The sequence below is a fragment of the Chlamydotis macqueenii genome, chromosome 14, assembly GCF_036417535.1.
Source record: "Chlamydotis macqueenii isolate bChlMac1 chromosome 14, bChlMac1.mat, whole genome shotgun sequence".
Taxonomy (NCBI): domain Eukaryota; kingdom Metazoa; phylum Chordata; class Aves; order Otidiformes; family Otididae; genus Chlamydotis; species Chlamydotis macqueenii.
Window position 1 is genome coordinate 5,179,084 of NC_141569.1, and position 16,698 is coordinate 5,195,781.

At 40.2% G+C, this 16,698-nt stretch overlaps 1 protein-coding gene across 2 annotated transcripts in view; it reads right to left on the bottom strand.

Annotated features, from left to right (window-relative positions):
- Window positions 1-1,898: 1,898 nt before the first annotated feature.
- Window positions 1,899-16,698, bottom strand: part of TENM2 (teneurin transmembrane protein 2) — a 514,050-nt gene continuing 499,250 nt past the window's right edge. For both annotated transcript variants that reach the window (XM_086758660.1, XM_086758659.1), the window contains 5 exons: window positions 15,476-15,711; window positions 10,555-10,851; window positions 8,050-9,664; window positions 4,987-5,117; window positions 1,899-3,780 (listed from right to left, as the gene is read on the bottom strand). In XM_086758660.1, coding sequence (XP_086614786.1) covers window positions 3,019-3,780; window positions 4,987-5,117; window positions 8,050-9,664; window positions 10,555-10,851; window positions 15,476-15,711 — 3,041 coding nt within the window. In that variant the 3' untranslated portion in view covers window positions 1,899-3,018. The remainder of the gene's footprint in view (window positions 3,781-4,986; window positions 5,118-8,049; window positions 9,665-10,554; window positions 10,852-15,475; window positions 15,712-16,698) is intronic.

Genomic DNA, 16,698 nt, shown 5'->3' on the forward strand with positions numbered 1-16,698 from the left:
GATCCCTCAAGAAACAGGGGAAACTCAGATGGGACCAGAGGAGAGGTGGCAATTAATGCTTGGCCATAGTCATATCAGTTCAGTTATCCCCCCGTTCGTTACGTGAAAAGCCTCTAAAAGCCAGCTATTTTTCCAGATGTGAGAGCATCTAGCTCTCTGTCATAAATACAAAATACAGCAACACTTTCAATCTCTTTGATATACTACATAAGGGTTTTCTACGTAACAGGACATACTGTGGTTTACTTGCCAAAAAGGCAGGTTGGGAGAGTTTGCCCACTTAGATACACTGTTAAATGCAGCAGGGATCCTGTACCGAAGCACAAAGAAAGCGTAGTGGCGAGAGGTAACGCTGGGAATGACCCGTCAGGTCCAGCACAACAGCTCGTTGAATCTAAGAGCTCAAGCTGGGGCTTTCCATGTGTGCCAGGTTGTGCACATGTTCTGGAAAAAAAGAGTTCTGGCTAAATGGTCTCTATTTTGCTAGCATGACTGGACCACTTTCAAAAGCTCTGTTTAAGAACATCCTGATGACGTATACATTATTTGCAAAGGAGCTGGACAAGGAGCCTCATCTTTCCGATTGCATCCCCTGCAACCTGTCACATCTCTTCCTGTTGCAATTAATATTAAACAGGGTACTTCACCTTTAGTTTAATTAAGTTTCCTTTTGCAGAGGGATAAAGTAAAGTGGTGGAAGCTCTAATTCTGAAGAGTTTCAGCTTTAGGACACTAGCAACAAAATAAAGGTGACTGTGCAACAGGCTTTCATTTCAACCCTCTCAACTGCAACAATCACTCAATGCCAAAAAATGACCTAAGCAGCTTACCAGTACACAGCAAGGGTAATCCAGAGAAGCTGTGATAACGAGAAGTGTCTCCACCTTGTGAGTTCATGTTTTATGCGTCCATAAAAAAAAAAGAGCAACAACATTTCTTTAAGAGGTTTAACTTGTAAACAACAGCCTGATAAAATAACAGCAGTTCAAGTCCATCAGCATAGAAAAATATCTGTGGTGATGGACATACAGGACCTTCATCTGAAAATGTGCTCAGAGCCATCCTTCAGAGGACGAGTAACAGGGCCTGGGGTTCCAGCGCGTGTGCTGCACGGGGCAAGCACATTGGTGTAAGGCTCCAGCCAGAACGGGATGGCTCTGCTTTGCACAGCAAAACCTAGCTGCACTTTCTGAGTGCTCTACGGTGTTAAACAACACAGCCGCTGAACCATTCTGCTTGAACAACGCCCCGGAGAGAATTAATGCCCATCATCAACTCGAGCGTCTCTGCTGATATCATGAATCATTAAAACCCTCAATTGAAACCCCAAAAGCAAAACTGTTCTCAAAATTAAGTAGAGCTCCCTGGCTACATCCTTAAACAAGATAAAAGCAGCAGGGCTCTGGCTGATGGACAGTTCCCTTTTAACATCATCAGGAGTGACTGTTTGCTTAGGAGAGGGTCTTTGATCTTACCTCCAGTTTTTAAATGTGGTAGAAATAAGCACTCTCCCAAAGACGACAGATTTCATGGAGGCCTCCTGGCTCACAGCACAGCCTCCCACGTTCCATTTAATATCACGTTACTGCATTTTCAAACTGTTTGGAAGTTACTTTAGTGCAATTAAACTAATTCTAGGGTTGAAATGTGACAGTTTGAGGGTTGCTAGTCGTGAGGCGCAGAGAGACAATTTCTGTAGCATTTACCAATTTTCTGCTGTGTCCTAACCAGACTTTCAGGTGGTGTGTACGTAGGACTGCTTACCCAGAGATCAAAGGAGTGGCTCACTGTAGAATCCACAGTGCAACAGCCATTTCAAAAGATGCTGTGTGTATTAGGCGACAGTGAGACGGAGTATTTTTTCATTTTTAAAAGATTTCACAATGGAAGACAAGTAATTCACAGGAGTTTTAGAGACTTTATTTATGTATAAACAATTTAAACACTTTGCCATAAATTATCTTTGCCTGTCTCTAGTCTTTGCTTAGCAGCAAATTAAAATTAATATAAAAACTCAATGAACAATTCATACATGTATATTACAAAAAAGTTCTTGTACCAAAGTTCTTATTAGACTTTTTTTTTTTTCTTTTGTGGTGACTGTAATGTGATTGTCTCAGTTTCTCGACCAAACAAACACACTAATAATTTTTAAATCTGAAACAGTGATTGTGCCTTTCTGGCTGATGTATGTACAGGGTGATCTGACGTGGTGCCCATTTGCAATAGTGTAACACAATGCCCACAGCTCTACTGGAACTGATACCAACAAACTACTGAATCTAAACAGACTACACCCTGTAACTGTGTTATACTGTCCACAATGGAAATCTTCAAAGACAAACAGAGTATGAAATTTATTTGTAGTGATTTATAGCCACCATTTTGAATGTAACTTTACACTCTGCCCGCTTTGAGTAAGTTAAGCTTCAGGCCAGACAAGTGGAGGGTCAGAGTGCAAGTGTGGTTTTATAATTTTTAAATGTATTTTTCTTTACTATTTCCAGTGCGTTCTCACTTGCATTCTCATTGTCCTCCAGCTGCTACACACAAATCACCCCAAAGTCATGTTTTAAATGCACCTGTGTTTTGCTTTAAATGAAAACCTCTTGGATATTTATCAAACAAGCAGTCTGAATCATCTGTGTTTCATCAGCTGGTCAGTGAAAGTGGCCCACTTGGATTTCTTAGTTTGCTCACGTGTGAATGGAGTGAGGTAATACAATACGAGGCCTTCTTTTTGTTTTTCTTTAGACCCAGAACAAGTGGGTAATATTTCAGGGGTACTTTTTAATTTGTATGGTTAGAGTTTTCAGTCTGGCTTTAGTCCACTTCAGGATGTGGTTTTTAATCACTTGAACAGTAGCATTTAACTCAAAAAATATGAGCTTTTTTGCCACTTACTATCCCAAAGTAGCTCAGCCTAGTGCCCCCATTTAGGTCTTCATCTCCTTAGGAGAGGAGATAACAGTTATGACTACTGATTCATCCAGCAAAGGATGACAGCAGGTTAATTTGTTACCTCTTTCCCATTTCATTCTGTCTTAAAAACTGGATGTTGCTGCTACTGTCTGCTAGCTCTGGGTACTGCTCCACAGGCAGGACATAATATCCCTCGTAACCTTGAACCCTTCCCGTGTTCAGAAGCTGCTGCTTCTCTCCGTCTGTCCATACGCGGCTGCCGTCTCGACCATCCCGTGCCTTCTGCTGCTCTTTGGCCCAGGCTGATCCCAGGGCTCGCTGCCGAGCCTGGTCTAACACTCTCGCCTTCTCCTCGTCCAGCGTGTCGGGGGTCAGTCCGTAGCGGATGTTGATCAGCAGGGTGGAACACTGAAACTCAATATTCGTAAACCTTCGAGTCCTCCCATTGACGAGGAGAGTGGGCTGGGAGACGGTGACGTTGACTCCGCTCTCCAGGACCTTCCGCCCGCTGGTCATCGCGAGGGTGACCAGGTCGCTGTCAGCCGAGCCAATCTTGACAAAGTAATGGGTGTCCTTCCCCTCGATGCTGTAGTGCATTTTTTCCAGGTAGTGGGCACTGTTAAGGACAGAGGCAATCTTTCTGCTATCGTCTGTGGCTATGCTGGAAATGCCAGTGGTTACACGGCCTTCCTTCACAGCAAACATGATTCCTTTCCCAATGATAGGAGTGGTTGTTGCAAACCAGTGACCTGCTTTTTCTCTAACAGTGGCATGTAATCTTTTAGATATGACCTGTCCCTCAAGAGCCATGAAAGCTTGGTTGTGTCTTTCTGTCGTCTGCTGAACTCCTGTAATTAGCTGGGGAAAACAAAACAAAAAACACCAAAGAAGATACAGATCTGAAAATACTCATTTCAGAGACCAATATTAAGCTTTGCTTTGTTTTTTTTTTTTTCCAAAGCAAAGCCGTGCAGTGAAAGAGTCTATGCTGTGGGAAGACCATCCTCAGTTACCCACCCCATACATATCCCATTCAGAATCAGGTAAATACTCATTTGGCAAATTATTTTGCTGTCAGTAATACCAAATACTTCTCATTAATCACCCTTTGTAGCATATACGTACCACAAATCTCAACTTTGGCAAATTATATAATGTCCGTTACAAGAATAAGTAGGACCCAAGTCTAGCACAATTTTCATCAGAGCTTAAATCAAACAGGATCAATCTATTAAAAGATGGCACTTAACTTCTGGACACATTTGCCCAGAGATTTCAACCAGTATATATGACTAAGATGCTTATGAATGGAAGCCTTTTCGAAAATAGATGAGATTTGGGCTCCAAAAACCAAAGCAATTCCTGAAGAGAGGATTTAGATTCTCAAATGAATTAGAAGCCTGTGAAAGCGGTATGTTTAGGTTTCTATGATCATTTCAGTTGTATTTCCACAACTGTGAAGTAAGCCTAGCAAAGACCACGTTTGGAATTGGCCTCGTACTCTTTTCAAGTTTACTAAATGGGTCAGAATTTATGATAAAGATGGAAAGCATATACCATTTACCACCCTTAATCTGACAAGTAAGTATGAACACTCTAACTGAAGCTCACTGGAGTAGCAAACCAAAGCCTGTAACTATGGAAAGCATCAGAAAAAAATGACGAGAAAGCTAATTACAGGGTGAGAAGTAGAACCTTTTCTTAGCAGTACAGCAAGTACGAAGCTAAGTTTATTGCAACACATATGTTACTGGGATGGTTTTACCAAAGGTACAACGCATGATAAATTTCCTCCCTTTGTCATTGCTAATCACGTTAATCGAGTTACAACTTGTTAATCAAGGCAGAACTCAATAAAAGACAAACTAATGACACTATAATTATGATAACAACGAAGGCTGGCAAGAAAGACCTATGTTCATTAGTATAAAATCTAGCTATACTCCCTTCATTTTACACTGAAATAAACACTTGGCCTTCTACTGTAACTACGGAAGAGCCAACAGTTCTATTCATAGAGTGGGACAAATTTATCAAGAAAAATAACCTCGTATTTCTGCCTACCTGGCCATTTTCACACGCTTGACTCTCAGACAGCTCGTAAGGCGGTGACACAAAGTACATTTTTGCTCTAGGGAAACCAGGAATAATGTTGCTAAGTTGAAATCCAAACATCACCAACCAGCTTTTGACATCTAAAAATCAAAAGTAAGCAGACAAGTGAGAAATAAATGTGTGCAATAAATACAAAAAATCCACAAATTTAGGAAATCCATCCTTGACCTCCTTAATTTCAATTAGCAGTGGAACTCATAATTTATATTACAGCGTGGCACTTTACAGAATTGTAGTAATCTACCATGAACAGGCACAGGAAATAGTGCTTTAAACGTACTTTAAATAGTTCATCAGGGATATACCACCTCTTTCATTCTTTTTCCGTTACAGCACGTGCATTATCCGAACACTTTACTGTATGCCATACTTGTCCTGTCTCCGACACCTTTTGATGTGGCTATCGTAACCGATAAACTGGATTGTGAAGTTATGTTTTATTAGGTTGGTACTAAAAACATCTGCAAAGTCCTGTGGGAAAACACGTGGCTTCTCTTCCATGTCCTATTTTCATTAGCTGTCACCAGGTCTCGGGAGGCTCCATTAAATGCAGTGAGAAGCTAGACTTGTAATTCAGATGTCTAAATTTAGGTGCCAAGAATATCCTCCCCATCCCTCCAGGCCCAGTGCAGAAAAGGGGGAGCTGTGCGGGAGGGCGACGGCGCAGCTCTGGGGTGAGCTTCAGGAAGTTCCAGCTCTGGGTTTGACCAGTAAAACTCTGTCTTCATATCCAGCTGAAAAAGCTAAGTAACTAAATTAATAACTAAATTCTCACTCAGCAGATACTAAGAACTAATTATGTATTTTAGCTATGACCTTGTTCTACATTTTTGTTTTCTGTCTCGCTTTTCTAAGCAGTGTGAGAGCATGGGCACTTCTCATTTGATTTGGACCTACGTTCATGACCATTTTTGCTTAAAAATCTCTCCTGTCTCTTCCAGTGGCACCTCCCCTCGCTGGCCTACGATGGCTCCCGGTACTGCTATTTCCACTTCTTCACCTGAGCCAAACTCCATGTCTGACAAGAGATGTGACTGTGGCAAGGCATGCTCAACACAAGGGTCGCTGGCCGAATGGAGCCCACCGCAGGCACGGTGCCCGCAGCAGGCAGGCGCGCAGCGGGCTCTGCTTACTGCCCACAGGCATGCGGAGCGCCTGCAGAGCGCCCGCCTCTCCGCACAGACCTCTGGGACACCCTCAGTCACAACACGGCACCTGCTTGCTGGTGCAAAGGCTTTAGTTTTGTTTTCCCCCAATTTTTAGCAGAGGTAATGTTACGGCATAAAAAGTGTATTCTTGGTTGTGGATATTTGACAGCAAAATTAATCTTTTCTTAGCCATTCTGACACTAAGATAAGTACCAAAATACTGTACTTCTACAGATATTTGTGTGTATGTGCTTTAGCTTTGGCACAGCATAGGGTTAGTGCTCCTTTTTAAGACTTTAATTTATTTTATGGTATAATGCTACCTCCAAAACAATTCACTTCAGTTGCCCTAATTCTGCACAATAGCGGAGGACCTATATACAAAGCAGTTATGATTTTCCTTAGCTACTGTGCTTTGCAGCACTGTACTTGCTACAGGAATTCCTCTTTGCAAAACCAACAAATAAAGCAGTGTCAGGGGTTAAGAGTAAAAATGGATTAGGGGTAGGGGGAAGGCATTTTTTTTGTTTTCTGGTTGGGTTTTTTTTAAAACTACGAAAACCAAGGTGCAACCGTAATCACTTCCTGCGCAAGATAATCTGTTTCATCCATACAGCAACAAATATTTTCATCAGCAATGAAGTATTTTTACAGACTACAAGGTGTGTGCTATGCCAAAATGCAATGCATCTTCCTGGATTTCACCCACTGGATGGATAAATTAAATGAATGCCATTTCAGAATGTAGCAAAATACTGTAAGATGACACCATAAACCTAAATCAAACAATGGTAGATAAAAATAGGAATTTTGTTGGATTTATGATGACAGAATTTGATCCCAAGGTAATTTCAGTCACCAATATTTTCAAACTATCTTCAAATTGCAAAGTAGTTGCGTAGAACCTACGTATGTTACACATACAGTTAGATCCCAGTGTACTAGTGAAACTTGTTATGATTTTCTTTGAAGGAAATGGACACGTATTTTGAAATTCAAAATACCGCTAAAATTAAGACAGCTCATTTAAAAAAAACGATATCACTGCTCTAAGTATTGTATACCACATATTCAATTCTCAAAAAAGCTTTTCCTGAAGACAAATTAATTACCTTTCTTTTTAGAAATTACCAGCAGCTAGTTCAATACTGTGTGATCTTACCAAGTGAAAAATTATTACTAATTAAGAAGAGGTTATAAGTTTTACCAAATTCTAACATATATGATCAAAACTACTTTATTGTTTCTCTTTCTCAGCTCTACGCATTCCGTAAAATTTCTTAGTCTTTCAGGATGAAATGATTTTAAAAAACATCAAAATTTTTGTTTTAAAGACTAAAGACTGTTTGCATATTAAAAGTTAAATGGGAAAAAGAGTTTTAATTAAATCCATGCCTGGTGCTCATTCATAATGTGCCCATGGGCTCAATCAGCAGTTAATTTTAAAGTCGCCCTGAAGGGAGGAGATGCTGAGCGGTTCTGGTTCCCGATTCTTCAACTAACCTGCCAGTGATTCCTGTAGGTGACTTCATTTTTCTTTATATACAATTAGAATCAATACATCTTAATACAGTACTAGTTCAATAAGAAGAGCACTATGCTGAAATTAAATATTTAGGCAATTTAAAAAAAAAAAATTCCCCCCTCTATAATTCTTTTTGGCTTCTCTTACAGCGCCCTGCATTGGGGGAGGAGCAGTATCAAAGAATCAGGACTAGCCAGGCCTCTTCACAGCACAAAAAAGAACATGGCTCAACCCTGATGGGAGGATTCAGCAAATGCCTAGTAAGGAGAAGTCTGATTTCTTTCTCAAATTAACTTCCAAATGGTAGTGTTTTTATAAAAAAGTGTAATGAAGTCTCACCTGTTACATAATTCTTTAGATTCAGTTCATTGCTGAGAGGGTTGTTACTCTTGAACATGTATAGATTGAAAGGAGCGGGTTCTCTACCAATGTTTTTCCACATGGTGTAATCAGGAGATGTCCAGCGCCCGGCCAGGACATCGTAGTCCCTTTGGGTAAAATGGACGAGTTTGGTTAAAGGATCATACAGCCCTCCATGGAACCCAATAACGAGCTGGAAATCAGGGTTAGAGTCATAGTAAATCTCCCCATACGCTGTGTACTGAAGCTGTTTGATCATGAGGCCATTGATGCTGAACACAGCTAATGGAGTGCCTGTGTTATCAGAGGCGACGTAATATTCTTCCCCGCTGCTACTCTCCATTGCAAAGAGGTGGCCTTGCAGATCGTAGTACAAAGAGGTAATTTCTGAGTTGGAATGATTGTAGACATGAGTTACCCTCGTTGGATTGTGAAGATCAGCATAAAAGTACTGCAGATGATGCCCCAGGTTAGTCTTACAGGAAGCCCTTCGGCCAAGTCCATCATAACGGTACTGAACGCTCCACCCATTTGCTTTGTTGTAAGCTCTTGTTAAGAGTCCTTTGGAGTTGTACTCAAATACATCTGAGCCTCGCTGACAGAGGAATCCATCATCATCAATTTTGTACGGGATGTCACCTAAGCGCGTAATTCTGTCTCTTAGGTCATAGCGCAGAGGCATCAATCGGACACTGTTTCCAGGGTTCAAGAGATGAAGGTTTCCATTCAGATCGTAACTGTAACGCCAGGTTGGCCTATCATTTACTGCTACGCTTTGCAGTTGCCCATCTCCATCGTAATCATAGGTATACTTGGTTGTGTTGGCGTATGGACCAAGTTTCAGTTCTCTTTTGGTTACCCTTCCCATGGTGTCATATTGTACAGTCATCCAGTACATGAGGGATCTGAACATTTCATACTGAACTTCCTTAATACGTCCATGGGTATCAAAGTGCTTACTCAGTGTCATAACTGCTGTAGTAATAATTTGGTTTATATCATAATAAATAACTCCAAATTTGCCAAAATGCTCTACTTTGCCAGAAATCTCATCGTAACGGTAAAGATCCACCGGAAGAGGTGTCTCACTTATTATGGGTTTGATGCTTGCGATTCGAAAGCTATTATCATGATATGTGTAATCGAACCTTGCATTGACCATACCTTCTTCAGAGAATCTGTAGATTTGTTTGTCAACGAGTGGGCCGATTTTACGATAGCGGATTGTACAAGAAAATCCTCCACTTTGCAAATTCACCATTTTTAGGACACCTGTCGTTTCATCATATCCAAAAGTAACTGCAGTGCTGTCATAAACAATTTCAGACAATTTGGATAGCTTTCCATACTTGTAGAAGACTTGTCGGCCAGTACCTAAAAATGATGTTTTCAAAATCCTCCCATCATCGCTGTAATCAAAAATCACTGATGCGTTGCTTTCAGGAGGGTTATAAATGTTTCTAATGTAGCCAATAGAGGTGTGAGTTGACATGCTATGCCGAGCAACGCTGGGCATGGTAACAGCATGAAGCCGGTCTGAAGAATCGTACTCGAAGATGTACTGTCGCTGACTCTGGAGCAGTAGTACCATCGACTGTAGGGGAAAAAAAATAATACACAGTTCCTAGCTTTCAGCATGTGACCTCTGAGAGAGCATTAAAGAGAAGTTTACTGAAGAGGCACTAATGTTAAATGAATAAAAAGAGAATTAGAGACGTTAGGGGCAAATACCTACTCAGGAATATTGTCAGATTTCCAGATGAGAGGACCTGTTACTTGGAAATCAATGTGCTGACACTCCAGAAAAAGTGTAGGTTAGCAACCTATAGCTATCCTCCCTTTAGTAGGACTCCCCCCCCCCCCCCCCCCCCCCGAGGGATGCACAGTGGTTAAATAAGTGACTTGATTTATCTTTCCGTTAGCAGCTGTAATTCACAACTATTAGTGTGAAGTATGTGAGAAACCAAGCAGAGAACATCAGCTCTGGCTTGCTTAAACCAACAGATTCAAAGAAGGGAGAGGGAAAATAACATGCAATTTTGAAGTATTTAAGATACTTTTATGACGGAATTGTCTTAATTAGGCTAAGTAAACACACATTACCATAATTTCATTTAATAAATAATGATTAGAGATGACTCACCTGTTTCTAGCTGAACCTTTTGTCAGGTTTAGTCATGCATTTTTGGTCTTAAGCACAATTCCTTGTGTTAGTTTATGCCATTATATGGCAGCCTAACCACTTTCAGGAAACTATCAAAAGACACGAACAAAGTATTTCCCATTGAAGATTTGTCAAATTCAGTTTACTAATTGAAAAATGAGGAATTTCGGGACCAGATACAAAGAGATTCTTAACAGCTGGAATAAGTCAAATTTTAGATAATTTGTCTGTATGTGTGTGTTATGTACAGAGCTTAAAGTGAAGCTGAATGGTACTGTCTCTGGGTAGCTAATGTCAGAAGGTAAAACAATATCACCTACTTTTTCTAGATAGGTGTAGCTCCAAACTTTCCCATCTGAAAACATGCGTGATACGATCCTGCCTTGCTTATCAATATCTGTCCTTTCACTCATGGCACCGCGCTGCAGCCCGGCCAGGCGCCCGTTGAAGAAATAAGACACGTTGACAGCAGCCAGACCGCTGCTAGGTAGCCAAAGGAAAGGCCGTCCTAGCTGATCGTAAATGATCCGCAGTGTAAATTTCCGGTGATCGTCATAGATTTTTTCTGTGCGGATGTTCCGGTCGTAATCTATGGACAGTAAATTCCTTCCGTGAACCTATTGAACGAAAGAAGGCTGTGATCAGTGAGCGCTGAGCACTACGCTCCATGGATTTTCAGTGTGACAACAGCATGCACAATGGAGAACTCTGTTTCCCCACATTTTTGAAAAGTGTTGGACGTCTTCCTATTTTTTGCTTTCTATTTCTCAGTATATTCAAATATGTAACTTTGAGTGTTTCACTGGATATTTCTCATCTCCCTGCAGCATGGGAGCTGTAATCTTACAGAGAAAGGCTTCCCTTACTGTCAAAACAGACAGGCGTACTGCACACCTAGGTCTCAAAGTGCAGTGTCAGCACTTAGAAAAGAAATGAATTATTTTGCATGGAAGTAATTTTTCTACTTCTGCCATCAGTAATTCTTAGCCTTTTTCCCTGCAATGACTCCAAGAACAATACAAGAAACAATAGTTTTATGCCTACAATGAGGTTTAGCTTCTTAGGTTCTGTAGCTGCAACACCCTGCTTATTAATTCATTCATGTAATGTTTTTTTCATTTACTTTCCAAGTATTCAACCTGGTCACTTAGGATGGGTTTAATTTCTTCTGATTAAGAATCCTGATCATACAGGCTGGTAAAGATGGACTTCTAGTTTTGAGAAACAAAAGTGCTAAATAATTAGGTTAATTTTTTTTTTTCATTTTTGCAGTTAAAATTTTCAAATCAAAGTACAGCATGAAGTGCTTCAGTCCCAGATTTTTTTTTTTTTTTTTTTTTACATAAAACAGCAAAACAGAAACAAAGGAGCGTAAGAATGCCAAATGGAGAGGCTTCCAGTGAGAGTGCTATAATGAGAGATACATAAATACATTCACTGGAGGCTAAGCCACAGAATTCAGGCTAATGCTGTAATCTGATAAAGCTTCTTCAGTAATTTAATTGTAGATGCATCATTAATAAAGTAGAAGTCTTTAAATTAGATGTAATTGGAGAGCAAAGACTACTTAAAAAGTATTCATCAGTTTCTGGGAATTTGTTCGTCAGCTTATATTTCGCAGTACCTTTGATTAAGCAACGTTTTCTCTTATTCAAAATTAAAGCGCACATCAAACAGTATGTAAATTAACCCTGAGCCTTTCTCCAGTACATACAAGCTATTCTGAGGTATATTCATATCCACTGGCGGGGTAAAACTAATCCCATCCCAACCAACTCTGTAGGAATTCAGTTATACAGAAAGCAAATTTAAAATTAATTCAATTTTGTGTTTGTAAAGAAATAATTATTTCCAATTATCACTCATTATCCTAATTTTTCCATTAATAAAATTTAGCTCTTTAATAGCTTGCTTTTCCTCAGTGGGTAATTATTAGAAAAAGCTCTTTTCTGTAGGCTTTCCCAAAGGTTATCCCAGCAACAATTTCTCCTATGATTCAAAGAAAATCAAATTTTTTAAAAAACATCTTGGCAAAATAAATCATACTCTGCTCTCCCATTGTAATGGAAACAAAGGCAGGGAAGCCCAACTCAACATCAGTATTTCCTCAACTGGTTCCTCTAGTTTTGTAAGTGCAGGATCAATCCTGATGACAGAGACATATCAAAAACCTTTCCTTCACAGGATCTTGGGGAAGCAGAAGAGAGCTTTAACTTCCCAGAAAGATTTAGCTGTAACATTAAAGGGTTAGTGTATGATTGAAAGATCCAAATTTCTTAAGGACAGGTAGATTTACTAAAAAGAAAAAAAAAAGTCTTTAAAAAAATTACGAACTGAATTTTAGCTTTTGGGTTTCTGTTTGTTTGGTTTTGCTTTTTGTTTTGTTTTTACTTTCTGAAGCTTCACAAAGCAGCTGGGTTTTCTGAGGTTTCTCCCCTCTGTTACAGTAACTGCAACGGTAATCTGCACGTAGGAAAGTCACTCCTCGCATCCTCCCTTTTCTCAACAACATTATACAGGTTATTGGCTCTTTTGCCACAGAAAACTAAACTATTAGGGTTTTTTTAATGATTACACAGACAAGAGCTCTGCACACACACACAAACATCATTTGGAGAATAAAGCAGCACCTGCTTGGATAATTCAGTAACATCATTTTCATTTGTAAAATAAGTAAAACCAGAGAGTGTAATTGTAGTGTCATATTAATTATATAGAAACCCAAACAGAACGACTAACTCCCACTCTTCCTGGGAACACTCATAACACTATTACAAGTATCATGACTAAAGATTACCTAACAAGCTTTTTCTTTTGTTCCGCTATCCACGTGCACATCTGGTTTTCCCTCAGCTGCTACTGAACACGTGGCTGTAGGGACAAGGCCTGTGCACCTTGGGTAGAGGTCTTGCAACAAAAATCACTTACGTGATGCTGCACTGTAACAAAAACTCTTCAGAAGGGAATCTTAACAAGACTTTCTCTGAAATTAGTGCAAGACACTGACAGAGTGGTGCATAAAATAGTAGTGGACACTTAAGTGGGATAACATAACAGTGAAGTGCAGGTCTTCCTGTCTTGGCTTAATGCAGTCTGCCCAGGCACATTTGCGGAGGCCGACACGCATGGCTGTGATGTGCCTACAGCACCGATGAGCAGAGCTGGGGAGCACAGCAGTGCTACCTGAAGAATCACAGAATCATGGAATAGTTTGCATTGGAAGGGACCTTCAAAGCCCATCCAGTCCAACCCCCCTGCCAGGAGCAGGGACATCTCCAACCAGGTCAGGTTGCTCAGAGCCCCGGCCAATCTGGCGTTGAACGTTTCCAGGGATGGGGCATCCGCCACCTCTCTGGGCAACCTGGACCAGTGCTCCACCACCCTCATCATAAAAAAATTCTTCCTCATATCTAGTCTAAATCTACTCTCTTAGTTAAAAACCATCACTCCTTGGCCTATGGCAAGAGGCCCTACTAAAAAGTCTGTCCCCATCTTTCTTATCTGCCTCCCTTTAAGTACTGAAGGAAAGGGGTATGGCCTCCAGTAAGTACTTGCAAGAGGAGAATCCCATACAATAACAATCCCTTTCAGTACAACTTGATTCTGAATTGGGGATTCCATAGATGGCTCTGCACACTCTGTCACTGGCCATCCCGGCACTGCGTTAGTTCTGCGGCAGTGACTGCCCATCTGTACCTCTCCGTGCCACAGCTGTTCCAGCTGCCGCAGCTTCCCCTGTCTGCCACCTGCTCCCCACAATGTTCCAACAGACTTGCTCCATTTCATTCACTAAACAATTTATAAAGATGGATTCGAATAAATGAGATGCAAATAAATTCTATGCTTTCTCCCTCATTTTCAAATTTCATTTTCAGTCCACTCAACCTGTTATAATCTCTTAGTGATTTTCATTTAAAAGAGCTAAATGGATATGTGATTACTGTTACAGGAACTAACACCAGACAATTAAATGTTGAGGTGTTGCTAGATAAAGCAGTGTTTTGATTTACATAAACATGATGCAAGAAAACCCATCTCAGGCAAGGTTTCAGCTCTAAGACGTATTTAACTTCAGCTAATTACCACAAGTACCTCTATTAAGCTTTTAGTATTGAGAGTTAGGATTACAGCAATTTCATTTCAGGGTCCTATTTATTGTTATTTTGAACACCTAGTCAAATTGCAGAGCTGATCTATTTTCTACTTATAATCAACTTCTGCAGGTCAACACATCAGAAATCAATTACACAGCCATGAAATTTAGTCATTAAGGATTAGCTGCTAATTTCATTCCATTTTTTGTCTAACCTTCCCCCTCTCCCCAGTAGGTGCACTCTGAGCATTTGTGAGAATAAGGAAAGACTTGTTAATTCAACACTGTGAATTAGATGTTAAACAATAGGAAAAAACCCCAAAATTTAACATGAGTATTATATTTTTTTTTGTTAATTACATAATTTTAAACACATACTGCATTAAATATATCATCTTGAACACACAATGATCTCAGGTCCAATGACGTTGAAAGAATTTTTAAGAACCAGAACTCAATCAGTGCTAGATTTGTTTTCTGCCCAGTATCTCAAAGCCCTTCCAAAACTGTATGTACTGAAGCAGCCAGTGAAAGTTTAGATACTTAAGGGGTGAAAAACAGGCCAGCTAAACACAGAATGGGATTAATTCAGCTGCAGCAGATCTTTAATTTGGCAGGGGATGGATTACATGACCTGAGTGTGTGTCTTATCCTATGCTTATGACTTTGTAATTATGGCAATTATTTTCCAATTGTGCCATTTGGGAAAGGGAATAAACACAATATGCCTGTCTCAATGAATCTGTAGGGGGATTTTACAGAAGCAGAACGTAACAGCTCAAGCTGCAATTGTGTTTGCTCCCCAGGACTAACTGTGGTAAGTATGCCACAGCATTTTTACAAACGGTGCATGGTTGGATTTCCCCCCACCTTCACCTCCAGAAGCAGAGTGACTTGCAGCAATATTCTGGGTATTTTTACCAGCCTCTTTTGGAAAACTTTTAGTAATGAAGCTTCTATAGCTGACTGCATCAGATGATCCCATGCAGTTAACTGACCTCTCAAATAAAGAAAAGGCTGTCATACCAAAGACAATCCCATTGCTGTACATTTTTAACAAGTCAAAAGGAAAGACATGGCCTTCAAAACAGAAAGTTAATCTGCCTGCAGAAGGAAAGATCATTATTATGATGGCAGATTCTACTTACCCTGAGCTTTCTTCCAAACACAGTCACTTTGCCTTTAATCTGTTCCTTCCTCAGACGCCATTCGATTGAGTTTAAACCATTTTCCATTGGTAGAGAAATATTACATCGTCCTATGGTGGGAGTCACAGTCCCAGCCAGGACATGAGGTTCGCTGTGAAAGCTAATGCTCATGCCATTGGCATACATCACTCTCAAAGTACCATTATTACAGAGCTGGTAGCTGTTCCTCACTTGATCTACAGCAATAATGAAAAGAAAATAATTTAGCTACTCCAGTCATAAAGAAAACATATAGCTTAATTTGATTGGGTTTTTATTGCACTCCTGTTGATGTTAAATGAAGTCAGCCTGCAATTACCATTTACGTGGTACTATGGTGGAAATTACAGATGTTACTGATTCATGTAAAGAAGAGTAGTGTAACAGTGAGCCTGCAGAGAGATACTGTGTTTATTTCATTACATTTTCCCTTTAGTCTTAATTGTGAATCAAAATGCACAGTGATATATGTTCCACCACATAATTTATTTCTAATATGAACACAAAACTCCTGAAAACTGAACTGCTGGATAAACAACAAACCATTAAACTCCAGGACAAAAAAGAAAACAAAAACAAACAAAAAAAAACTGCTGGACTCTTTATGAGTGGGAAGAAGTGAGTGCCTCTTCTTTTTCTTTCCCTCTGTTTAAAAACTATCTCCAAGCAGAAGCTTTGTGCAGAATTATGGTTTGGCTTTAAATCCTCAAGGTGTGAGGCTCCAGCAATGCAAGCTGGCAGCCACGGTCCTTTACGTGCCTGCCTTCCTGCCACCCCACCACAAGCGCACTAGCCTGATGTGCACACCTGGCCTTTTGGCTGTTGGAGAAGAGTTATAAAAATAATCTCGTACTTCTATGGCCGTGCAGTTCTCCAGCTGTTTGACACAGCCAAGTCCTTTCTCAGCCAGGATGGAGCGCTACAGTGTGCACCTGTCACATCTTTCTGACAGGACAGCATCTACATAATTAATCATCTGGCGTAAGAGAAATAAAGTCTTTGTAGCCAGACGTGTCACAGTGTAATAGTCTATAAACGTTGACATTTATGTCAGGAGGAGACTATTGTTCGATGATGATGTTCTTGTTCCAGTGACATTATATCTTAATTAAAAAAACCCCATCACTCACCAAATTCCTTTCAGTCTATTTTTGATCACTGACTGTTTCCACCTCATCAGATAG